At 48.3% G+C, this 25,896-nt stretch overlaps 2 protein-coding genes across 4 annotated transcripts in view; both read left to right on the top strand.

The window, feature by feature from the left end:
• The window catches only part of KPNA6 (karyopherin subunit alpha 6), a 55,582-nt gene extending 48,516 nt beyond the window's left edge, over positions 1 to 7,066 (top strand). For both annotated transcript variants that reach the window (XM_026014437.2, XM_072750389.1), the window contains 2 exons: positions 1,114 to 1,292; positions 1,866 to 7,066. In XM_026014437.2, the coding sequence (XP_025870222.1) occupies positions 1,114 to 1,292; positions 1,866 to 2,053 (367 nt within the window). In that variant the 3' untranslated portion in view covers positions 2,054 to 7,066. The remainder of the gene's footprint in view (positions 1 to 1,113; positions 1,293 to 1,865) is intronic.
• Positions 7,067 to 9,730: 2,664 nt separating this feature from the next.
• Positions 9,731 to 24,954, top strand: TXLNA (taxilin alpha). 2 transcript variants are annotated; one of them, XM_026014326.2, is made up of 11 exons: positions 9,731 to 10,043; positions 10,586 to 10,795; positions 11,432 to 11,770; positions 13,375 to 13,466; positions 15,815 to 15,985; positions 17,798 to 17,992; positions 18,639 to 18,758; positions 18,976 to 19,050; positions 19,552 to 19,644; positions 20,034 to 20,129; positions 21,463 to 24,954. In XM_026014326.2, exons 2-11 carry the CDS (start codon positions 10,618 to 10,620, stop codon positions 21,787 to 21,789), a joined length of 1,686 nt encoding a protein of 561 aa, XP_025870111.1. In that variant the 5' UTR covers positions 9,731 to 10,043; positions 10,586 to 10,617; the 3' UTR covers positions 21,790 to 24,954. The 2 variants fall into 2 exon arrangements, with proteins under 2 accessions (XP_025870111.1, XP_025870112.1); XM_026014327.2 differs by lacking the exon at positions 9,731 to 10,043 and having other exon boundaries at positions 10,486 to 10,795.
• The last annotated feature ends 942 nt before the right edge of the window (positions 24,955 to 25,896 follow it).

Below are 25,896 nucleotides of genomic sequence, written 5' to 3'. Positions count from 1 at the left end.
TGGTAAGCCGCTAGATTGGCACTGGAATCTGAAAGAGATTCCTCTAGAGCATGTATCTCTTCCTAAAGAATAGAAACCTAGGACAGACACCCATTTCTCCTATACTTTCTACCCTCCAGAGAATTTAAGTCTATGTAATTCTCAATTATTCGTACAAATAAAGGAGAACCATGCTGTGGCTCATTCACAGCAACTTCTTTGGGAAATGATTTTTGGGAGTGACACTTAGGAGAAGCAAGTAGAAAGCCATTTTATGTGTGTATATGCTCTTTGACTTTAGTTTCTATCATCAGCTTGAGTAGGAGTGATGGGAACTGGATGAGTGTTTTGCCCTCAGTTTGTAGCCCAGGAAGAGGAGTAGGAATATCTTCATCTTTATTTTTTTTGCGGGGGGGAATACCTTCATCTTTAAAGCCTTAGGAGAAAAGGGATAGCCATTGAGTTAAGCTTTGAAGAATACAGGGTTATAAAAGCCTTTTGGACAGGAGAAAGCATTGAGCACCTAGGTGGCTCAGTTGGTTAAGCCTCTGACTCTGGCTTAGGGGTCCTGGGATTGAGCCCCATATTGAGCTCTCTGCTTAGTGGGGAGTCTGCTTCTCCCTCTGACCATCCCCTGCTCATGCTGTCTCCCCCTGTACTCTCCCCAAAATAAATCTTTTAAAAAAAGAAACTTAAAGGTACAAGAATCAGAACCTAGAGATGTTTACATGTTTGACTGGAATGTAGTGTCCTTGGAAGGGAATGATGGGAGGTGACACTAAAAAGGAGGATAAGAACCTGATTGTAGAGGGTCTCTTTTGTCATGCCTGTAGAGCTTGGACTGAACATTTTAAGCAGGGAAGTGAAGTGTTCAGAGTGGTAACATTACAGCAAGGGGACAATAGAGACAACGTGGAGGAATCTATGGCAGCCTTCCCCATGGAAATGAACTAGACCCAGAGCATTGGAAGGTTGGAGAGACTGAGTTAAAGGATGGGTGGTTATGAAGGCTCAGCAAGTGAAGGTTGCTGAGAGTATTGACATGTATGAGGGAAACCCGTAGGCCCTACAGCACTTACTTAGCACCTCTCTTGCCCTGCATTAACTTAGAACTCATCTGGTCTCTGCCCCTAGGTACCTGGTCTCACTTGGCTGCATCAAACCCCTGTGCGACTTGCTGACTGTGATGGATTCAAAGATTGTGCAGGTGGCTCTCAATGGGTTAGAGAACATCCTTCGGCTTGGAGAACAAGAGGGCAAGCGCAGTGGGTCAGGGGTCAACCCCTACTGTGGCCTCATCGAGGAAGCCTATGGTATGTGCCCTGTCCCCAGCCTCACCTCAGTCTTAAGTAGAGAGGTTCTAGGTCAGGACCCTGGGATTTTTTGGGGGGTCATCATTGAACAAGGTTTTAAAACCATTTCCTTCTCCCTCCAAGGAGCAGTAGATCACTTCTCTTTTTGATAGGATCTGCCCAGTAAGTAGGCATGGCACAGATGCAAAAATAGAGCTCCAGAATTGGTGAGAGAATCAGGTACTGGAAGGTGTTTTTAGCTCAGATTCTCACAAATTCCAGTAAGATTGCTCATCACTCATCTCTGAGAGCTTCAAAGCTAATGATTTGCCCAGGCCACACAATAGTTAAAAAGCAGAACCAGGACTACAACTTCTGATTTATAACTGACATTTTGGTCTTTTCCCTTTGGGGTTATGTAGTTTTAGGAAAAGATTTCTCTCCTCTTTCGGATCAAAGAGAGATCTGATCATATTACTTAGATTGATAAACATCAACATACCTCGGGTAAGGAAAAATAGATAAATGTTTCATGGCTCCAGAGAAGAACAATCACAGTTTACTCTTGTCCCTCCTTCCTTCTTGCCACCATAGGCTTGGATAAAATTGAGTTTCTCCAGAGCCATGAGAATCAGGAAATCTACCAGAAGGCCTTCGACCTCATTGAGCACTACTTTGGTGTAGAAGATGATGATAGCAGCCTGGCTCCCCAAGTGGATGAGACACAACAGCAGTTCATCTTCCAGCAGCCTGAGGCCCCCATGGAGGGCTTCCAGCTATAATGTCTGCCTCCGGGGAGGGGAGGGGATGGGAAGCACCACCAGCCAGCGGAAAAGCAGCCCTCTGGTGGGCGGGAAGCCAGCCCCCCCATCATCAGCCACCACACGCCTCTGCTGCCCTGGAAACTGTGCTCTTGACCTGCTCCGCCCCCTTCCCTGGAGGGAGCACCCTCTGGACAGACAGAACCATCTGAGGCTCACATTGGGGTTTTGTGACAAGAAGGGGACGTGTTGGGTTTTTCTTCCTCACACTATATTTTGGCTGCACATGTGTCTTTAACCCAGGAGCCCAGGGGTAGACAAAGGAGGACTGAGGTAATCAATTTTGCACCTTTTTTATTTTTATTTTTATTTTTTTTCTTTAGTGGTGACTTCCTTCCCTTTTATCTTCCTTCATCCTTCCCAGTTCTCTGCCCTGATCTGTGTAACTCTTATCTTGGGTACTTGAGCAGATGGAATATTCCAGAGGTGGGGGGCGAGGGGTGGGGAGAAATTCAAAACAAAGTGTTCTTGCTCTGACAGAATATTAATCTTGTATGCTTGGATTGAGTTATTTAATTTTTTTTCTTTTGCACATTTTTCTTGTATTAAGATTGCTCTTTCCAAGAGCTATGAGTTCCTGGTTTTAGGAATCCCAGCTGCCAGCATGGTCTGGGACTAGAGGCTGGGGGTGGGGGTCACCATGAGACAAAGGCCCCTTCCTCCCTCTAACCCCTTCCCAGACCTCTTTAATTTGGGAGATCTCCTTCCCTCCAGGGGCAAGTACACCAGTGGGAGTGGAGGGGAGGAGCATAGGCCTTCAGATGGGGCTTCCCATGTGTCGCTACTGATCCCATGTTTCCTACCCACCTTCCAATGGTGCGACCCAACTTCATTTGTTTACTTGAAAATTCCCCTCAGAGTTGAATGAACCTCTGAGGTAGCTGTATTTTCTCCTAAGCATGAGACAGGGGGCTGTAATCCTTCCTCTCTCCTGAGGAGAAAGTCCTTGCTCTGGTGACCCATAAGTTGTAGAGGAGGTGGAGTGAGAGTGTCATTTATTGGGATAGCCAGGGATCCCTGCGTTTGGCCTTTCTTCTTCCTCTTCCTCTTCCATAGTTGGATCATGTATATTTTACTTCCAAAGGAGAGAATGTCAAAAAGTTCTGTATTTTTTTATATTCTATATATTAGGTAGGTCAATCTTAATTGGTCTCAAGAGGAAGAACTGTCTGTAATTTCTGTAAGTAGGATACTGTGAGGAAGACCAAAAAGAGATGGGGAAACTCCTTCGCTCAGGGAGCCTGAGCTTGGTTCTTTCCTCTCTGCTTAGGTTCTGGGCCACCACCTGGGACCAACCCTTAGCTCTGGAACCTTTATGTAGCAGGTCAGCCTGGTCTGATTGTCCCCATACCTAAAGGGAGCAAGGATGGCCCCAGGGCCCAGTGAAGTCTACCACTCTAGTCCTTATTGCTAAGCATCCTGCTTATATCAGGAAACCCAGAAAGCAGTCTGCCTTCTCAGATTAAGTCTCAAAGGGCCTGTCAACATAAGGTATCACCTATGGCTGCCTCTCCAATTATCATAGTAACTTAGCAGCCTCAGGACTTTTGTGAGAGTTATTGGTATCTTTCTTGTTTGTGATCCTTGGGTCTGGTTTGGGTTTTTCTCTTCCTTGTGACAGTTATAATTCTAATGCCTTTTCTCTTTGAGTAAAGCTAGTGCGATGCCTCAGTGGCTTGCCTATGCTTCAATGGATTATATAATATAAAGTCCAGTTGTTAGGAAGAGGGGTGGAGAAAGCTGCTGGCTAAGTGTAGACCAACTGCGGAGCTGTGGGCACAATCTGCTCTGCCCCTGCTTTCCCCCTGTGGTCAGTCAGGTGCCTGCCCTAAGCTGTAGTTTCCCTTCCCCAGAGGCAGTGCTACTCTTGCTCCTGTTCCTGCATATCCCTTCTGGCTCAGGTTAAATCCCTACCCCTCTGCTTCTAGATCTAAAGTTCAGGTGCTCATTGGTCATTGGTCTTGACTCTGCCCTCTTGTAGTATTGAGATCCAACTCCAGAATCATTTGCTGAGGAAGGTGGTTTGGGGCTTGTGGTTATCCCTGAAGTATTACACCAGTGCTGTAACCTAGTAAGTCAGATGCTGTTCTTCAGCTTAGGAATGATGACTACCAACCCACAAATAGGCAAAGGGCAGGACCTCTATCACTTAGCCCACTGGTTCCATTACAAAACTTTCCCCCTACAGTTCAAAGAAGAGCCACCTGCCCCACCCCCTTGTCCTTATCCAAAGGGCAAAGCACTTTAGTAGGACCTATTTTGTACATCTCAAGCAATAGTTGAGTCCCTGTCAGTGGGGCCAGATTTTTATTGTGAGACATACACACCTTTCTGTTCCCAGCAACTCCTCTAAAATCTTGCACTTCAGATCTGGAGCCTATACCAGATGGAAGACTTTTTTTTTTTTTTTAATTGTCTCGCTGCTGCTTAGAGCCAGTTTTCTCCAAGGACTCCAAAGGCTGAAGTCTCCCAGGGTGCAACATAAGGACAGATTTCTCATCAGATAAAGTGGCCTCTAGGAGCTTTCCTTTGTTGCTGTCTTCCTCAGACCATATTTTCCCATTATATTCTTGCACTCCCCCTTTCTGTCAGCAGGTGAGGTTCTTCCAAGCCCACAGGGGCAATAACATCATCTTCAGTGTCTCCTCTCCTTTGGTCTTCTTGGAAAACAAAACATTTTTGTAGCCCAGCCTTGACAACCAGTCTTAGTGGGCAGCCCCCATCTGGACTTCAGACCCTGGCTTCGGTGAGGTCAAAGGCTGCTTCTGGGAGATTTCTGAATGGATGTTGTAGGGATGAAGGGGCTCCACAGCCTGTTGTAGGGAGTAGCCTGAAAAGACATGTTTTTGGAATCTTCATATGTTGGCACATGGCTGGTATATCTATTTTAAGATCTCTGCTGGAGGTGGAGTATCTAGGTGTGGATTAGGGGATAAGGAGCCCTTTTCTTAGCTAAAGGGTTCAAAGACTGAACAGTGCCAGCACTTCTTTATCACCAGCCCCCATAGTTAAACACCCCCACCACCCCACCACCATCCCCTGCTGCCAACATCTTCTCATATTAATAAAGTCTCTGGTCTTCATAGTCTGCCCTCAATTCTGAGCTATCCCCAGGTGACTGCCTGGCCTTGGTATTGAGTACAAGCTTCTGGTAGAACCCACATGGGTTCCATTTGGAGCTGGCCAGCCTGGTTATTTGGGTCAGTGCATACAAATGACCTTCTGAGGAGCAGGCATTGATGACCTCAGCTTTTGGGGACCCTTGCTGTTTCCTTCTCCCCTTACCTAGAACCCTTATATCTACTCCTTCTACTCTTTGCCCTGGAAGCCACTTTCCAAGAGCCCTATTTTTTTGGAGCTAAACTGCACAGATTATAGCTGCTACTGTACTTGGTCAAAGAAGAGCAAAAAGCTCTCAGGCACACTTTCTATTTCTCTCAAGTCACACTAGTTTAAAATGAAAACTGTCTAGCAGAATGAACTGGATTTCCATGTTCTCATGTCTACCTGTTTCCCTCTACACCCTAGAGCCACTTGTTTCTAGCAAACTAGAAGGAAAGGAGATAAACACCTAACACTACTTCCCTCCTCTTCCCCAAGGCTCACTCAGCTTGGTATCCATCATTTTGGATTCCTCAGTAAATTCATCTGTGAGCCCAGATTCCGGATTTTCAGTTGAAGGAGGGAGCTGTAGAGAGAATGGGCTGGCTAGAGGCCTCCCTGGCAGGCTGAGGAAAGGTGTGAGGCTCAGTATGTTGAACCATAGGAAGTGCTCATAGCTAGTAGCAACGTCTTCCCAGTAAGACTGTCCTAGAAGTGAGCGAGTGTGAGACTGAGAAATTGCTCAGAGTAGGTTTCTTCCACAGCCGTTTAGGATTGCACATTTTAGACCAATCTTGTCCAGTATTTTTTGTGTCTTAACTTTTGAATTCTTTTGTTAAGCCAACAAGCTGAGAATTTGGCCCTGCGGGGATCCAAGTGGTAGGCACTAGCTGCTCTTTGGCCAAGGCCTTCATAAATGATTCAGTCAACCCACTGTCTACCCCCTTGCCCCACTCCCACTTTAAGACCATGACAAGGGAAGAATTTGAAGTCAATACCAATCAAGTCTGAACTAAAGCTGTTTTTCCTCTGAGAGGGCATTTTGCATCGGGCCTGGGGTATGTGCAGAACCAAAACTGGGTGTGGGAGGCAACATTAAATTTTGGTCCCAGAACACCCAGGAAAAAGGTTTATGTAGTATTTCATAAAGGTCTCCAGTGGATTTGGGCCTACCTCGCTATTTTTGGGCCAGTCTGACTGCTGATGCCCATGTTAGCACATACCTGAACCCCTTTCCTAATGTTAGCCCTGCTACCCTGTGTAGGTTAAATTTTCAGCTCCTGGGTTTGGGGAGAGAAAACTGCTGTGCCGTGGGGCTGGTGAAGGAAGTCAAAGCTCAGATCCTGAGACTGGCTGGGAACCTCTTGACTCATGATGTCATTAAAGAGTCCACCTCTACCAGAACCTTCAGGCTGTGGAGTTAGGTATTATCTTTCTTAACTAACTTCTATGAGAACTGCCTTTGACTGAACCACTAAAGAGCAAAGGAAGGATGGGGGTCGGGTATGAGGTCCCAGCCACCTAGGACAGATGATGTCCTTCAAAAACAGCTTGGGTTCCCGGCTAAAGACCCTAGAAAGGTGAATCGAAATGTTTTCCTCATTGGTTTATTCTTTCCAAATTCATTTGCTTTTAGTTTTCTAAGAACTATAAACTCTGGCTGCTTTCCATGTTCTCAGGGCCCCTGGGTAGACAGACAAAGCTTGATTTCAGAGCAGACATAGGCCAAGAAACCGTGGCATTGAGTGTGCTGAGTCCAGACAAATGATATTTATATACACATCCAAATTTGAAGAGAAAATGTATTTCTTTAGGTTTCAAACACTGTACTAGATATAAAGCAAAAATAAAAACCTGTTGCAAAGTTCTAAATCGTCTTCTTGGAATCATCCTAAACTGAGTTTTTTGGTGAGGAAAGGGTGTTTAAACATGTGGCCTAACAGTGGAATTAGGATTGCAGCAGCCTACTCCTGCAATAAAGAATTTTTTTTAGGATTTTATTTGAGAGAGAACACAAGCTGGGGGGGAAGTGAACAAGCAGACTTCCCTGCTGAGCATGGAGCCCGCCACCACCTGGCAGATCCCAGGACCCTGAGATCATGACCTAAGGCAGATGCTTAACATACTTGAGCCACCCAGGTGCCCCAAGAATTTTTTTAATCACCTTTATTGAAATACAATTGATACAGTAAATGGCACATATTTAAAATATACAATTTGATAAGTTTTGACATACACACCCATGAAACCATCATCACAATCAAGATGGTAAACATATCCATCACCTCCAGAAGTTTCCATATGCCCCTTTGGAATCCCCTTGCATGCCCAACTCCCAGCAAACACTGATCTGTTCTGTCACAATAGTGTGCATTTTCTAGAGTTTCTCTACAGGATTTTGATCACATTTAATCAGTTCCACTTACAGCCCTTTGAGCCACTGAGGTCATGCAAACTATTCCATTTAGGTCAGTTCCTAGGACAAGATTAGGCTAGGACAAGACCTAGCCATGAAGCTGATTTAACCTAAAAGGATTTTGGTTGTCTGATAGTGTATTTAATTCATTGCCAACATTTTTATTTTTATTTTTTAAGATTTATTTACTCAATGAGAGAGGCAGAGACATAGGCAGAGGGAGAAGCAGGCTCCATGCAGGGAGCCCGACGTGGGACTGGATCCAGGGACTCGAGGATCATGCCCTGGGATGAAGGCGGTGCTAAACCGCTGAGCCACCCTGATTGTCCAGTTGCCAACATTTTTAAATGATCTATCTTGAAAATTTTCTGGCACTACTAGATCTGAGTTTCTGCTTAAAAACAATCTGCAAGAGCTCTCTATTTTACCACAATCCCCAGTGTTCCCAGTGGTCTCCCCAACTGACCCAACTTTCCTTTATAACAAAGGAGAAAATAACCTTTAACCCATGTTTCTCAAATTTTCTTATTCCTTGCCTGCCTATTTTAATCAGCTTTATTGAAATACATTTTTACCCACCTGTCCTCTGTAGGCCACTGTTGATCCTTCTAGCTACACCATTCTACCCCCTGGCCCCACAGATACCTTGTTCTTATTATCTTTAGAACATCTTCTTCCCATTGGGAAGCCATCAAGGCCTGATTATATGTAACCTCAAGAGATTTCCAACATGTTTTTTCTGGAAATAATCAGGGCCTTCGAAAGACCTGGATTCCAAGCATTTCTGGCTTGAGTTCCACCTTTATACTATATCATATTGCCTCTCAATGTTAGTTGATAAACAGCAGAATAAGGGATGGGGAAGAGCACTGCCCATAAGTCTAACTGGGGAAAATATTGAATATCTTTAAGAGCCCCCAAACTGCTCAATTTGCATGATTTCATTCTGTCTTCACTGCCCCAGACTGATGCTAGGCTTTAGGAATACAATTTAGCCAAGAGTTCTTGTAATGTTCATTGACTTGTAAGCAAATAATTTGAACATCTCATTACAAATGTTAGAGTTCTATCCAAAAAAAAAAAAAAAGGCTCTATCCAGACCTAGAGAGCTGGGACAGACTACAGAGCACTGGGAAGGCTCTGAAATGACCTTTGTGCTAGACCTCAAAATACTAGTTTTGCCAGAAGGGCATTTTGGAAACTGGACTAGCACCTGCAAAAAACTTGGAAATCCTGGAAACAGAGTATAGTGGGAGGGAAAAAGGCAAAGGGCATGGACAGAACTGACTGGAAACAAAAGCCAAACCATTTACACATTAAATTCCAGGCACAGGGGTTGGTAGCTTTTAATCCATTATCTATAGACAGCTGAATATAGAACTGTGATCTCACATTTAGAGAAAGTTTGGGTTTTTCCCCTTGAGCCCATGGCAATTCCGATTTTGTCTGTAGAGGATGGGCCAGTCAGAGAAAAGTTTCAGGAATTGGCTGAGGCCAAAGTTCTTGCAGAGCCCTGTCAACCGCTTCCAGAGGACTCAAGCTGGTAACGCAGAGTTGGGGCGGGTGGGGGGAATAATTCCACCAAATTACCTTGACTCATCCTTTGAGAAAGTGCCATGAATTTCTTCTGGGTACGAGTCAGGGTAATCCAGGAGGTAAAACGGAAGACTTTCTGATTTTGAATCCCTACTCACTACTCAATAGCGATGGGACAAGTTATTTAACTTTTGCCTTACTGTCCTCAGATGCAAATGGGAATAAAAAATAGTACTGAGCTTAGTAAATAGGCGGATTAAGCTAGTAGGTGGGAAAGCACACTGTAAGCAAAGAACTACTGTTATGAAAAGTTTTCATTTGAATACGGAAAATGAGGCCTGGAAAAGAAAAGAATGGCCCCTCACACAGCGAATTCGCGATGAGGTTAGAACTGGAATACAGGTCTTGATTCCCAGCCCAATGCTCTATCCCTTGTCATCAGAGTTCCTAGTCATAGATGTTCACAGCAGAGGGTTGAGGCTGGTAAGGGCGTGCGGGAAAGAACAGTCAGGCACAGGGCTCTGGACCTGAATCATAAATTCTGCACGACAGGAACCAGGCGGATTCCAGGATTCGTGCAGAATGACTAGCTCCTTTCAGACCTCCTGGGTATCCGCCTCCCAGGACTGAAGTCCTTTCTATTGCATCTTGGGAGTTAGGGGTCAGCCGCGGTGCATGGAGGGACATGTGGTCCTTTCCCTCCCCCTCCGCCTTCCCAACTCACCCGCCTCAAAGGCCGCCTCAGGCTGCCTTCGCTTCATCTTTCCCAGCAAGCCCCGCGAGAGCGCCGGCTATTGATTGGCTGTGGCAGGAGCAGGCGGCTTGGCCGGCAGCGGTTACCCAGGGTTTCCGGTGCGAGGCCAGAGCGGGCGAAGCCGTCAGGAGGTCGGCAGTGAGGTGCGTGTTGCGGAGGTTTGGGGGGAACAAGGCGACCAGAAGGTCGGTGGGCCTGAACACGCTCGGTCGGTGGGGGGAATCACGCCGATTCCGCGCAAGGGAGTGGGCTGGGGGGGGCAGGGCTGGTCCTGTGCGCATGCGCGGACGGGAGGCGCGCGGGGCGTGGGTGGCTGCGCGCGGGGGGGCCCACGTGGGGCTTGGGGGCCGGAGGAGGGATGGGAATCGAGCGTCCCGCCACGTCAGTCTCCGGCCCTGAGCCTATCCCGCGCTCGGCCTGCGGTAAGGGGGCTGTGTAGTGCCGGGAAGCGGCTTCGAGAAAAAGGAGGCCTCGCCTGCCGCGCTTCTGAAGCAGCGCCCCGAAAACCTGCCTGGGCGCGCCGTGCTCCTCCGACTGGCCAGAGAGAGAACCGTTGGCTCCCTCTGGTGAGGGACGGCCAGTGTGTTTGTTCTAAGAAGCTTTGTGCAGCCGGGATTGGGATTTCGGATCCAGGCTGTGAAGAATTTTGAAGTCTGGAATATAGCGAGTGTGCTTGTTTCTATAGGATCTGTTTCCAGCCTAGCATTGCAAACCACAATGAAGAACCAAGACAAAAAGAACGGGGCTGCCAAGCAGTCGGGCAACACTTCCAACCCAAAAAGCAACCCGGGGCAAGCGGAAGTAGGACCAGAGGGAACCCAGGGGCGCCCCAGCCAGCCGGCTCCTGCGACAGAAGCTGAAGGTTCCTCCAGCCAGGCTCCAGGGAAGACTGAGGGTGTGTGCCATTTCTGCTTTCCAGCGGGCAGGGGGAGGAGTTTGTGGTGCGCCAGGATAGCTTCTGGAGTTCCAGGCCTAGGCCACTGTTTACCCAGGAAGGAGGAAATGTAGAATGAGAGGAGGACTGGGCCACCCGCAGATCCCTCTTTCCCCAGGGTGTTGATAGAGCCTCCCACTCAAAGCACAGGAGCAGAACTCTGAAGAGAAGGCTCTGACAGGGTTAAGTCAGGTGGCGCTCAGATGAGACACCCAACCAGCCAGCCCGGCTTAGAAATGCTGCATTCACCAGTGGTAACTACTCTTCATGTTGGAGGCTTTCTTAGAACTTTTTTAATAGCAAGAAATGATTCTTGCAGGGAGGGGAAGGGGAGGGACTAGATGTTGAGCTCCAGGTACATGCCGTCCCTATATGCTGGATGCTTTATTTCCTTGATTCCTTTCACATCTATAACAGACATGATTGGGCAATAGTGGGAAATAATCTTATCATTTTATAGGTAAATAAACTAAGGCTTAAAGAAAGTAGGCAACATTTAGCCCAAACCAGTAAGTTTGGGCCTGAAAAATCCCAGCAAATGGAATTACCATCTTGTTTCTCATTTCTCATTCTGCCGCTCATCTTGACCTGCCACAGGAGCACATGCCAAAACTGCTCAGTCCGGGGCCCTCCGTGATGTCTCTGAGGAGCTGAGCCGCCAGTTGGAAGACATCCTGAGTACATACTGTGTGGACAACAATCAGGGGGGCCCAAGTGAGGATGGGGCACAGGGTGAGCCTGCTGAACCCGAAGATGCAGACAAGTCCCGGACCTATGCTTCAAGGAATGGGGAGCCTGAGCCAGAGACCCCAGTAGTCAATGGTGAGAAGGAGACCTCCAAGGGGGAGCCGGGCACAGATGAGATCCGGACCAGTGACGAGGTTGGAGACCGAGATCACCGAAGGCCACAGGAGAAGAAGAAAGCCAAGGGTCTGGGTGAGCAGAGGGCAGCTACTGGTGAGGTGGGGATGTTTGGGCTAACCTGCTGTCCCAGGATTCAGAGGAAATTACTTTCTGGAGCACCGAGTCACAGTAGTTTGATCCAAGTAAGGGGTGTGGACCGTAGAACAGAGGGGTGTAGGTGGGATCCTGTGTCAGCCAGCACTATCTCTAACCTGCTCTGTAAACTTGGGCAAGACCTTTCTCCTTTCTGTTCCTTAGTTTTCGTTTCTCTACAGTAAGATTTGGACTAGCCCAGGGTTGAAAACTCAAATAAGCCAAGTTAGGGGACCCTAGGAGGACAAGACATTGCCTACTTCATCCAAAGGGGTGATTGCCATCTGGTCCCACAATGCTGATAGCATATAATACTACAGGCTAAGTGTAGCCAGCCTTTTTTTTTTTTTTTTTTTCTCCCTCGTTCTTTTTTCTCCTTTTTTCCCCTTTGTTATTATGCAGTTAAGTGAAATCTCTCTGGATTTTTAACAATTGGCAACTGAAAAAAAAAATTGACAACTAATATGCTGGGAGCCAAACAAAACTCATGTGTGGGTTGGATTTGGCCTATGTGCTAGTGCTTTGCAGTCTCCACACTGATCTTTCGAGCCTCTTGGGTTTGACACTTCAGGAGCCTGGTGCTGTGCTATGTACAGGAGCCCTCCAGGGAGACAGAAGGAAGCCCCTTTGAAGCACAGTGAGAGAAAGTTATTGGGGGCAGGGGACTAGTGTGTATGTTAAAGAATCAGAGTTAGGTGATATTATACCTGTGTCTTAGTCCTTAATTCCCCACCCTCTGCTTGTCATCCTAATGGAAAGGGTTTTTTTGTTTGTTTTTGGTTTTATTTTGTTTTGTTTTTTAAGATTTTATTTATTTACTCTTGAGAAACACAGAGAGAGAGGCAGAGACACAGGCAGAGGGAGAAGCAGGCACCATGCAGGGAGCCCGATGCAGGACTCGATCCAGGGGACTCCAGGATCACTCCCTGAGCCAAAGGCAGACGCTCAGCTGTTGAGCTGCTAAACCACCCAGGCATCCCTGTTGTTTCTTAATTCTGGGATCACATATCGGAAGATATATTTGTTTAAAAGTTCACTGTTTAGGAGGGAACAAATAAAGTTCACTCTTTGGCTACCACTGTTGACAAAAGTTTAGTAGTTACCGAGGAAACCTATTCCTTTTTGCCTCCTTCCTCTTTCGAAAGGGCTTTCCTTGCATTGACACAGTAGCACTTAAATTGGCCATTGGGATGTCTTTTTTTTCCTCCTGCTATTAGAGCAGGCAGGTTTTTTCTCCCACTCTCAGTGTTCACCATGGAGTCTCCCACATAGACTCAGTTATTAGTCTATTAAGCATTTGTTGAGCATGTCGTCTCTGATGGGCACCAAAGACAATATGGAGCAGCACTGGGGCCACAGTAATAGGCTGAGTTCAGTTGGTGGCAACCCTCATGAACCACACGGTCTAATGGGATGGCAGCCAGGTCAACAAACAGTATCAAATATGATAATGTAGGGCTGCCTCAAGGCCTGAGAGTGTGGGCCGAGGCCTGGGGAAATCCCCAGAGAAGGGGGTACATGATTTTGATCCCTGTGCTTTGCAGGGAAGGAGATCACGTTGCTGATGCAGACATTGAACACCCTGAGCACCCCAGAGGAGAAGCTGGCAGCTCTGTGCAAGAAGTATGCTGAACTGGTCAGTTCTCCCCCTTCTTCTTGCATCTGCCCTGCCTTGGAAAGTCAGCAGGCCACCTGGCATGGGGTTGAGGGTGCCGGGGCAGGTGGGTGGCTTAATTCCTATTCAGTCTCTCTCTCAGCCTTTTCTCCATCTGTTAAGTGGAGATTCAAGTCCCAGCTGGCCCCGTCCAGGTTGACTGTAAGAAGAAACCCTTCATATTATAGTGGTAAAACCATAGCTCCTGCCCCCAGTCCCACATACCATGTCATCTCACACCTGTGTGCCTCAGTGTGCATCTCCCCAAAATACAGAAATGCACAGTGCCATCCTCACACTTAAAACTAGCACTGAAAAAAAAAAAAAAAACAAAAACTAGCACTGATGTGATACTCTAATACGCATATTTCCCCATTTGTTTAAAATGTCAGTTTGATCAAATCAGGGCCTACAGGAGATCCATCTAATACTTTAGGTCCTTACAACTTTTTTTCCTTTTATTCCAAAATAGTCTTCATTTACTGCCAACCTTTTTCTCATGACATTGATTTACTGCAGATCAATCGCCCTGTGCCTCACTTCTTCGCTTTTGTGGTGACATTTAACTTCTTCCTTTACCTCCTTAGTTCCTGTAGATATAGGGGAAATTAACTCTAGAAGCTTGATCCAATCCAAGTTCAACTATTTTGACAAGAACTCTACATAAGTGGTACTCTGTAGAGAAAGTGTGTTCCTCCCACTTTTAGTGATGGAAGATTGTCCACTGAGTTCAGGTGGGGCCAGCCAGGTTCCTCCCTTGTCAGGTTGCCATCAGAATTTGTATAAATGGATTCATCTACTGTGGGTCATTTCCTAACTACTTGTTTTGAAATTCTTTCACTCCATTTACATTTATTAGCTAGAATTCTCTAAGAAGTTTTTCTCATTTGTAAAATTGGGAAAAATCACACCTGCCTTATGGGGTTGCTATAATGATTAAATAAAGGACAGGATATGAAAAAGATACCACCCCTTCAGAATGAGCCATCCAGGGAAAGATTGATGAAGAGAGCAGGAGCTGAGTGATGTTCTCAAGTAGAGAAGGAGCTAAGGGCCAGAGCATAAGGAGAGGGCTGGCTGTGGTGGGAAGCACCACTGCACTGGATCCTGGTAACCAGAGGAAAAGGCCAGTGCGGGTGGATGGGCAGAGGTGGAGCTTATGCCCCTATGCCTCTGGTTGCTTCCATTCTCAGGGAAATGAGAAAGATATTTTTTGCTGGGCCAAAGGAGAGTTGAGAAGGAGGAGGATGAAATAGTTCTCTGGAAGAGGAGTGTGACTAACATAAGGAATATGGTTAGGCCGCATGGCAGATGAGGGTCTTCCTCAAATGGGTAGTTAGGAATTAAAAGTGAGGTTCTTCAAGCAGGGCTGCTTCAGTGCCTGTGCAGAGGAATCAGAGGTTGGGATATCAGGGTTGGGGTTTTGATAAGAAAAGGGGGCAAGAGAGTTGGGTGTAAGAAATCTAAGACAAGCATAAGAAGGTCAGTGGTTATTTAAAGACACATTGAAGGAAAGTGAAAGGATAGTTGGGTCACTGGGTTGGAGGTCCAGTATGGTAGACTTTCTGGGACCACAAATTTTGGATGGAATGAGCTAGAATGGTAGGGGATAGTGGTCCTGCCCTGGGATGAGATAATGGAGGGGTGTGTGCTTCTGGGTAATGACAAAATCTGGATCTGATGTCCAGGATGGTAACCATTAGCCAACTGAAATGTGGCTAGTCTAGATTTGGATGTAAGTGTAAGATACAACTTGGGTTTCAAACACTTAAGGAAAGGGGGGGGGAAATGACAATGTTCAATGACTTGAACAGTTGTCATTACATATTTGAGTTGCACTGTATCAGCGTTGACTAGGCTCATGGGAGGGTAGCTGATGTGGGGAAAAGACAGGGTCTGAGAAGGTTAAGATCTGTCCATAATGAGAAGGCCAAAATGATAACAGCAGTCATGTTGAATGAAGTGGCGCTAAGTTTCAGAGCAGTGAAGGGGGAGTGACGGGGGTCTATTGAATACAAGGAGGGGTGGTAAGGGGTGTCATCTGAGGACATGAGTGTCACAAAGGTTGAAGGAATGTAATGGTCTGAGAGTCTTGAGAACTTTATCTCTAGAGTTAGAGTGGGGAGAGGCTGGGGTCTGCAGCCTCTGCATCCCTGCTTGTCGTAAGTGCCTGTTTCTGTATACTGGAGATCCCCTTGGGTTTATCGGAGAAGTACATTAAGCACCCACACAGTGTCCAGCCAGAACTGTTAACAACTGGGAGTCGGGAGAGGGCCGGGGTCCCTTGGGAAAAGCCCGACAAGGCACTTACTTGCCTTCCTGCTCCACAGCTGGAGGAGCATCGGAACTCCCAGAAGCAGATGAAGCTGCTGCAGAAGAAGCAGAGCCAGCTGGTGCAGGAGAAGGACCACCTGCGTGGGGAGCACAGCAAGGCTGTCCTGGCCCGCAGTAAGCTAGAAAGCCTGTGCCGGGAGCTCCAACGCCACAACCGCTCCCTCAAGGTGGGCTGGCCCCTACGACTCTGATTCCCTTGACTTCCACTTTTCCTTGGAGGGCTTTCCCCTTAAAAAGTAGCACCGAGCGGGGGGATCCCTGGGTGGTGCGGCGGTTTGGCACCTGCCTTTGGCCCAGGGCGTGATCCTGGAGTCCCGGGATTGAGTCCCGCGTCGGGCTCCTGGCATGGAGCCTGCTTCTCCCTCTGCCTGTGTCTTTGCCTCTCTCTCTTTCTTTCTTTGCCTATCATAAATAAATAAATAAATAATAAATAAATTAAATAAATAAATAAATAAATAAATAAATAAATAAATAAATAAATAAAATGTGTATATATATATATATATATCTTAAAAAGAAAAAAAAAGCACGGGATTTTGGCAGAGAAATTGATTTCCCCAGTAATGCCCTGCCTTAGGGATAGCTGCCTGTAACCACTTGACCTGTCCCTGTGTCAGGTATGGTGAGGGAGCCCAGGAGACAGGTCTTTGATATTGTTCAGTTCTCTGGCAGTCTGCAGGTAAGTCAGGTTCCAGCGCTGGTTCCAGCAGCTCCTCTCCCAGACTTAAGCAGTCTGAAATGCTGGGTCTTTTTTCTTTGTCCTGCTTCTCCTCAGGCACAGGTCTGTCTGGTAAAGCCCAGTCACTGCTGTGACTTCTGGGTGGTTTTTGTATATGTATCCTTTATATATTTGTTACAAATTTGGGTCAGTGAATATATGGTGTTTTCCAGCTTGTTTTGTTCATTTTTAGTTTGTCTTTGACAACATTTTTACTGTAATATAAACTTGATATGAGAGATTCAGAGGTGACAAAAATATGAGATTCAAAGGTGACAGTTGCTGACCCTCCTCAGCCCCAGTGTCCAGGAGAAACCACTGGGAAGTACACCTACTTACCCATAAGTTTAAGTACAGCCTTCAGACTTCCTGCATCCATATGTAATTTTCTATAGGGTTCTTTAAATGGAGAGGTCATGTGTATTGTTTCACATCCTGTTCTGTCCTCTCCCTTAACATGTATAGCTCACTTTTCCTCTCATTTTTTTTTTGAGGCTGCCTCATCCCCCCCCCCCCCCCCCCCCGAGATTTTACCTATTTATTCATGAGAGAGACAGAGAAAGAGGTAGTGATATAGGCATAGAGAGAAGCAGGCTCCTTGTGGGGAGTCCGATGGGGGACTCGATCCCAGGACCCTGGGATCATGACCTGCGCCAAAGGCAGACCCGTCATTCTTTTCAGTAGCATTGTTGTATGCGTATTCTGTATTCTGTCAGTGCCCTAGTTAAGGAATTGCTGAGTTGTTTCTAAGTTTACAGTACTTCATACACAGAGCTACAGTGAAAGTTCTTGTTATATATATTTTTGGCTAAGTGTATCTAGTTTGTCCATAGGATAAACCTCAGAAGTGAAAGATCTAGGTCAAAGAGCATGCACGTTATAAGTTTTAATAGATTTTGCCAGATTACCTCCCCACCAGTATTGTCCTCGTGCCTAATTCTGCACAATCTTCCAACCCTGGGAACTACTAAATTTTAACTAGTTGGTGAGAGGTGAGAAATGAGAGCACAAAAACAAGACTGCTTAGCCTGAGTCTAGAAGAGACCTAGATTGCTCTAGAATGACACTTAGGTGTATGCCTGCATTCTTCTAGGGAGAGAATATCTCCCTTGCTGTCACCTGATAGAAGGGTGCCCCCATTGGCATGGCATCTTGGAGCCTGGCTGGTGCTGCTCACTGAGAGTAGAGAGGGTTGTGAGTACAGAGTATTGTGGGCTGGGGAAGAGCAACTGATGGAGCCAGGGCTGACTTCTCTGCCCAGGAAGAAGGCGTGCAGCGGGCCCGGGAGGAAGAGGAGAAGCGCAAGGAGGTGACCTCCCACTTCCAGGTGACGCTGAATGACATTCAGCTGCAGATGGAGCAGCACAACGAGCGCAACTCCAAGCTGCGCCAGGAGAACATGGAGTTGGCTGAGAGGCTCAAGAAGCTGATCGAGCAGTACGAGCTGCGGGAGGAGGTAAGGAGTCCCAAGCAGCCAACACCCGCCTCCAGGCCACCTTTCCTTTCCTATCTAGAACACAAGTGTGTCCCCATGTACCTTTTCTCAACCGCTCTGACCTTTGAAGTCCCACTGAGTTCCGTGCCTCCTCCTCATTCCTGCTCTCACCTGCCCCTGGTTCCTGGGGCTCCTCCAACATTTAGGACTGCCACTCCCTGAAATTTGCACATCTAGTCTTGGTCTATAGGTGGGGAGATCTTTGCCAATGGGGCTAAGCGGTTGTGTTGGTGGAGGTGTCGTTTTTGTCCTTTCTTCCCATTTACAAGGGAGTCGGGCTACAAAAGTGAGGGTTGTTAGCCCAGCGGAGTGATCTCTTGGGGCTGGAGGTTTGAGTGTATTTATTACTTGGCTTCCTGGGAGCTGATCTCATCCCTGTGCACACCTAGGACTGACTGGAGAGAAACAAGGTGAGGTTGGGAAGTAGACCTTCCAGGGATTTGGGGCCCATGTGCTATGGAACATGCGGGAGTCCAGCGTGTCACAGTGAGATGGGAGGCTGGGCAGGGTACCCTGGTGTCTGCAGATGGGACATCCATGCAGCCCACTGGGCCTCCCGAGAAAGAGAACTGCTGACAGGTGGCCCTCCTACCATGCCTTCCTGCAGCATATCGACAAGGTCTTCAAACACAAGGACCTGCAGCAGCAGCTGGTGGACGCCAAACTCCAGCAGGCCCAGGAGATGCTGAAGGAGGCAGAGGAGAGGCACCAACGAGAAAAGGACTTTGTGAGGCTCGGGCCCTGTACAGGGGAGTCTGGAAGGCGGGGTGGATTCTGGCTCAGCCCAGAGTCATGTTTGTAAGGGAAAGTTGCTGCCTGGCCGGGCCAGGATGCAGCTTGCTCAGGGAGCAGGACACTTTGTGGGTACTGGGGTATATGGCTAAAAAAGACCAGACAGCCCCTAAGGGTTTCTGACAAGATCTGGGGTCCTGTCTTGAAAATAGCTCCTCAAAGAGGCAGTGGAGTCCCAGAGGATGTGTGAGCTGATGAAGCAGCAGGAGACCCACCTGAAGCAGCAGGTGAGACAGTGTGTCCTGATCCTGTGCCTCTGAGGTCACCTTACTGGGCCCCCATCCTAGGGGAGGGAAATGGGACCCTCGTTCTAGGACCACCTTGACTGCTGTGTGACCTTGCTGAGCCTTTGTTCTGTCTGGACCCGCCCAGCACCTATGGTGACCAGGTGGCTAGGTGAGCTTGAAGGACTTTGTTCCTAGTTGGAAGTGTTGTGCAGCTTTTGAGGAGGCAGGGACAGAATGGTTGTTCTTAATTACATAAATTGTACTTAATTTCGAAGAGAAGTTTGAAAACAAACATAGAGGCAAAATATAAGTCACCCCAAATCCTACTTTCTAAGCTTAACATTTTGGATTCTGTTCTTTCAAATAGCTTTTTTGCTTTAAAGAAAAATGGTATCTCGATAGAATTGTTGGGTCAGAGGTCCAAGGATAGGTCTGACTGCATTAACCAGAAGTGCATTCTAGAGAAGCGTAATCTTATTTCTGGGCTTCTTTCTCTCCCAGCTTGCCCTATACACAGAGAAGTTTGAGGAATTCCAGAACACTCTTTCCAAAAGCAGTGAGGTGTTCACCACATTCAAACAGGAGATGGAAAAGGTAACTGTGTCCAGCCTGAGTGTGGCTACAGGGGCACCCTGGGCCTGCCTTCAGGAAGCCCCCCAACCCCTGGGGTTCCTTCTGGGGAGCTATTCACAGTAATAGTATGATTGATACCAGGGATGGGCTGTATGGAGGAAGGGGTCAGAGCCTTTCCCCGCCTCTCAAGGAAGCATCACTGATACGTGCATCCTCCAGGTTGTCCTGGAGAAGAGGGGTAGCCTTGTCATGTGGTGGCGGTGGTGGTGGTGGTGGCGACATTTACCTTGAGATGTCTTCAGGTGGCACAGAAGGCACAGACAGCGTGCTGTAACATGTTGCCCACCTTGGAGACACAGATGGACAGTCTGGCCCCCTGACTATTTTCTTCTATCTGTCCCATAACTCAGATGACTAAGAAGATCAAGAAGCTAGAGAAAGAAACCACCATGTACCGGTCCCGTTGGGAGAGCAGCAACAAGGCCCTGCTTGAGATGGCTGAGGAGGTGGGCCGAGTGTGCTCTGCAGCTAGGGGGGGTAGGGGGGTGCAGATTTTGAGTGTTGGGCCCTTTCCTATACGTTCTGCAAGTAAGTCATGCAGCTGGCATGAGGTGGAGCTGGGACTCATAAGTCCATCTGCCCAAGTCCAAAGGCACTGCCAGTGGTCACCCTGTGTGAGATGATGAGCCCAGTGGTAGATCTGCAGTAGAAGCAAAGAGAACAAATGGTAGGTAGAAGTACAGGAACCGAAAAACCAAGGGGTACCAGTGATGGGCACAGTTTATATGCAGGGTGGCTCAGCTAATTTGATTTTGTGGTTTGAGATGCAGAAGGGAACTAATTAGTGTATGCCAGACCCTCCTGAATGAATGTTTTAGGTGATGCCAATTCATTGAACCTTCTCGAGATCTATGAGGTTAATGTTAGTAGTTGTTTGTTTGTTTTGTTTTTTTTTTAAGATTTATTTATCTAGGGGCACCTTGGTAGCTCAGTTGGTAAAGCATCTGACTTCAACTCAGGTCATAAGCTCAGGGTCCTGGGATCACTCTGATTTGAGCTCCCTGCTGAGCAGGGAATCTGCTTATCTCTCTGCCCTTTCCCCCCTCACTCGTGCACATGGGCATATGCACACACACACTTTTTGTCTCTCATCTTTTTTTTTTTTTTTTTTTTTTTTTTAAGATTTTATTTATGAGAGAGAGGCAGAGGGAGAAGCAGGCTCCATGCAGGGAGCCTGATGTGGGACTCGATCCCAGGTCACCAGAATCAGGCCCTGGGCTGAAGGTGGCACTAAACCGCCCGGAGCCACCCACGGATCCCCTCTCTCAGATCTTTAAAAAAAAAAAAAAAAAGATTTATTTGAGAGAAAGCTAGCATGCACCTAGGTGCATATACAGGCGGGGGAGATGAAAGAATCTCAGGCAGGCTCCTTGCTGAGCACAGAGCCTGACATGGGGCTTGATCTCAAAACCCTGAGATCATGACCTGAGCCGAAATCAAGAATCGGGTGCTTAACCAACTGAGCCAACCAGGCACCCCAGTAGTCCATTTTAACAGATAAGGAAATAGGCTCCAAAAGCCAAGCCTTACTTTGCCAGTGTCACCTGATGGATAAATGGAGAAATATGTGTCTTCAAGTCGTGCTGCTTCTCTGCACCACACGGTCCCCTACCAACAGCCAGGTCTTGGCATATGCCAGGGCTATTTTCCTAGGGGGCAGGGTTTTGATGCTGGCCTGGCCTGCTCATAGTATCATTCAAGTATGAATGTTTTCTACCAAGTGACTCTGTTGGGTGGGGGATTAATGGCATGGCACTAAGGCCCGGTTTCTCTCCCCAGAAAACACTCCGGGACAAAGAGCTAGAGGGCCTACAGGTAAAAATCCAGCGGCTAGAGAAGCTGTGCCGGGCACTGCAGACAGAACGCAATGACCTGAACAAAAGGGTGCAGGACCTGAGTGCTGGTGGCCAGGGCTCCATCACTGATGGTGGCCCTGAGCGAAGACCAGAGGCTGCAGCTGCCTCCAAGGAGCAGGGATGTGAGGGTTCTGGGGCCCAGTCACCTGGCTCCCCAAGGGTCACAGAAGCTCCTTACTGCCCTGGAGCACCGAGCACAGAAGCACCTGGCCAAGCAGGGCCCCAGGAGCCCACCTCCACCACCGCCTAGGAAACCTGGCACAGGGGGCGTGCTGGGAAGGGAGCAAGCAGCCCAGCCAGGCCTGGCCCATGCAAGGCTCCCACTGCTAAGCAGTCCAGTGCTGAGGCCCAGGGTGCTTTAACCTGGCTGACATCTGACACTTGGCAGTTTTGGATTTTGTGGGTCAGTTTTACTTACATATGGCATATGTGCAAGGCCTCATACATTTCTATCTATAAGTGTAAAATGGGCTTGCACTGGAGGTGGGGGTGTGTACGCATGAAGTCACTGGCTCTTCTGTGAGCTGAAGAGTCTTAAAGAAGAGCTGCCATCTGTAGCTGCTGTCACAGTGGGCTGGCAGGACAAGTGACTTGAACATTCCCCTGCCTGATTTGAGGCTCAGAGCTCAGACCCCCCCTCCCCCTTCCTGCCCTTCAGGGCTCGTGACAAGTGGCACACACTCAGGCCTTGACATTGTTTCCCTCGTTAACAGGGCTTGGGCGGCTCTGGCTCTCGTAGCTACCCTGGAAGCTCCTTTGCTTCTCATAACCTGGAGAAGGGGGTCCCTGGGCAGAGCCTGCAGAGCTGGGGATCCACCTGCTGTCCTGCTTTGGACAGGGGATCTGGAGAAAGTTGCTATGGGCTGGTACACTGTTAAGAGCCCTCAGGTGGTGCCAGGACCAGGCCAGCGATGCTTCTCAGTAGCCTTATCATTCACAGGTGCCTCTCTAGCCTGCACAAATGATTGACAAGAGATCACCCAAAGGATGCTTTCTGAAGGTTTCTGTTTTTTTTGTTTCTTTGTTTTGCACATGATAGTGTGTGTATGGATCTGAGGAAGGAGTTGGGGTGCTGGTGCAGTTGGCCTCCAGTGCCCCCCACCCTCACCACCCCACCTGGTATCTTTGCCATGTTGGTGCTGAGCTTTTCTGTTCGGTGAAATCAGATTGTGGTTAGGAGGAAGGGAAGGGTATCTGATGGTTTTGCCACAACCTTGCCTATGTGTTTGAATCCTGGGAAGCCACTACTGATGCCCATCACCACTGTCTCCATGCAGCAGTTGCTGGGCCCTGTGCCCAACTGCCCCCTTGGCATTTAGGAGTCTGTGTCTGCTTCTGACCCCACCCTTCATGTGCGATCCTTGAGATTTGCCCTGGTTCCATTGCCTAAGGAATAAGCTGAAGGATGTCCTCCTTGACATCCCAGTGCCTGTGTGGAAGCCCCTGGCTCTTGTCTCTGACAGCTGAGGAATAGACTTGGCAATTGATGAGCCTCAGAAGTCCACAGAACGACTGCAGGTATTTGGGTTTGGTGCCCCCCCTCCCTGCAACCCCCAGCCCTTGCTACTCTGGACTGGAAGTTCTGCTGGTTGCACACTTGCTAGGGTATTAACCAGTCTGTATCGAGCAATTTTCTGGAACAACAAAATGAGGCACAGACTGGGAAGGTGGGCTCTGGTGGGCTCATACTATAGCCCACCTCTAGCCAGGCCTTGGTTCATTGTAGCTGAGGGAGCTGTGGGCCAAGAGGCACAGGATGGTGCAGTTTTGTTTCTTGCTGAATTTTCTTGAAGCTACTTCATTATTGCTGCAGGTCCCTTCATCTTCAACAACCAGCCCACTCTCCATGCCTTTTTCTTCAATCCCTCACATAAATAGGTTCACTCAGTGCTCGCAAAATTGTGTTATGACTTAGACCAGATTAGACCAGAGATGGCAAATGAATGGCGCACCATGTTTCCTCTGCCCCCAGGGCAGGTACCACTAATTAGCCTCCGAGTGTTTCCCACTAATTTCTGGTATACCCGTTTCTCAAGATTTTCCCCAGCAGCCAGTAGAAGTGTTGAGACCTGTTTGCCATCGCTGGCTGAGCTACTGCTCTCCCGTGGAGACGTGTTTCCTAAGATCTTTCCCTCTGAGATGCCTGTATCTGGAATGGTCCCTGGGTCTGTCTTTTCCTTTCATGATATGGCTGTCCCCCACCTCCAATCCCTGTGTCCGGCTGAGACACAAGAACTGCCAACCCCATACAGGGTTTGCTGGGCTCTGGAAGTGCAGGGAAGAGCCAGAAGCTTCTGCCTGCCCCAAGTAAAGAGCAAGAGGCCTGCAGTAGCCCATGTGATTGCCTCGTTTGCTTCAGCTACCTCGTAGAGCCCAAGGGGATTGAAGGGGAAGGCTGTCCCCCCAGTGTGGGGGATCGTGGCTGTGCAGCCTAGCTGCCCTCAGAGACCCAGTCCAGCCATTGTGGGATTGTGGGGCTACAGTGAGCAGGGTGGCCCCAGCCAGTCTTCCAGGTCCAAAACCCAGGCCCTGGGTGACTAGAACCTTTGCTCTCAGCTCCAGCTGAGTCTAGGCATCCAGGCCAGGCTATAGGAGGATCCCATTCTCCCTCTTCTTTCCGTTGACCAAATCACACTAATCACTACAGCTGCTCTGCTTGTTCTGCTTTCCAAAGTCAACCCAGGTACCTGGGTGCCGCCCTCACCAGGCAGGAGCCTGGGCCAGGTGCAGGAGAGGTGGCCTATCTGAAGGCCAGTGCCTTCCTCACCAGGGCAGGTCCCACGCACGTGACCTCAGTTTTAGGACCAAGAGCTGTGTTGGATTCTTAGATTGCTAGCTTTTCCTCCAGGGGACCATTGCCGGTGAGGCTCACAGCCCAGAGCCCTGGCCCTGCTGAGAGTAATTTGTATTCCGGACCTTGTCCAGCTGAGAGCCTTGTACACCAGATTCTTGAGAGGTATCGGCAGCACTTTTTGTTTTCCATGAGGTTTTTGGACCATGGGCTGAGCTCAGGCACTTTCTGTAAGAGAATGTTGTCCGTAAAGATGGTTTGCTTTCACTCCTCCACTCCCATCACAGCAGCCCTCCTGAGGGCTGACCAAGAGGCCAGTGGAACTGCCCTGGTGGCTGTGGGGGAGGGCCAAAGCCTGCTGAGCTGATTGTCCAGCTGCTGCTCCAGCCCTCCCACCTTAACAGCACAGAGGTGGTCACCCCGGGGACAGCCAGGCACCTGCCTGGGGGAGGGGTGCGCCTTCTGTCCCTGTCACTGCTTCCCATATGGCCCAACCTGGCCACCTGGATTGGTTTTAAAGCTGTGCTGACAGCCTTTTTTGTCTCCTTTTGGTATTCACAACAGCCAGGGACATGATTTTGATGTATTTTAAACCACATTAAAAATAAAGAGTCTGTTGCCTTACTTGTTTCTCTCCTAATCTTTGTGGTCATTTGGTGCTTCTGGACCCATCTAGGCATCACTGACGTGTCTGGATCTGCTGCAGAGCCCTTGGCTGTGCCCTGTGGTGCATCTTCCAGAGTGCTGCCTGCCAAGAGCCACCACAGGCAAATTCATAGAGCCCTTGGCAAAGTTGGCATGATGTTCATATACATAGAAGCATCAGATTTCTTTCATTCAATGAAAAGTTGTCCCTGCCCCGTGAAGGGCTAGGCTAATGATGAAGATACTTTTTTTTTTTTTCTTTTTTTCAGTAATCTCTATATCCAACGTGGGGCTTGAACTCCCAACACCTAGATCAAAGATCACATGCTCTACTGACTGAGCCAACCTGCTCCCTGGAAAAAGATGCTGTTTTTTTTTTTTTTTTTCTTCTAATACTTTGAGAGAGCACATGCAGGGGGAGCTCCCGAGGGAGAAGGAGAAGCAGGCTCCCCGCTGAGCAGGGGCGCTGACAGGGGGCACCATCCCAGGACCCTGGGATCATGACCTGAGCCAAAGGCAGATGCTTAACTGACCAAGCTACCCAGGTGCCCCAGAAAGTTCCCTTAAGACAAAGTTGGTGGTGGGATCCCTGGGTGGCGCAGCGGTTTGGCGCCTGCCTTTGGCCCAGGGCGCGATCCTGGAGATCCGGGATCGAATCCCACGTCGGGCTCCCGGTGCATGGAGCCTGCTTCTCCCTCTGCCTGTGTCTCTGCTTCTCTCTCTCTCTCTGTGACTATCATAAATAAATAAAAATTAAAAAAAAAAAAAAAAAAAAGACAAAGTTGGTGGTGCCATGGAGCACAAAGGAAGCTCCTGTCCCCTTCAGCAAGGAGCTAGGGGTGGACACCTGGAAAGGCCTTATGACCCAAAGGGCAAGTAGAAGTTGGAGAACTCGATTTAGTAGTGAAGTAGTTCACCTCG

The sequence above is a fragment of the Vulpes vulpes genome, chromosome 2 (assembly GCF_048418805.1).
Source record: "Vulpes vulpes isolate BD-2025 chromosome 2, VulVul3, whole genome shotgun sequence".
NCBI classification, from domain to species: Eukaryota; Metazoa; Chordata; class Mammalia; order Carnivora; family Canidae; genus Vulpes; species Vulpes vulpes.
The sequence above is the reverse complement of the archived record's forward strand: the minus strand, read 5'-3'. Positions and strand labels throughout refer to the sequence as shown.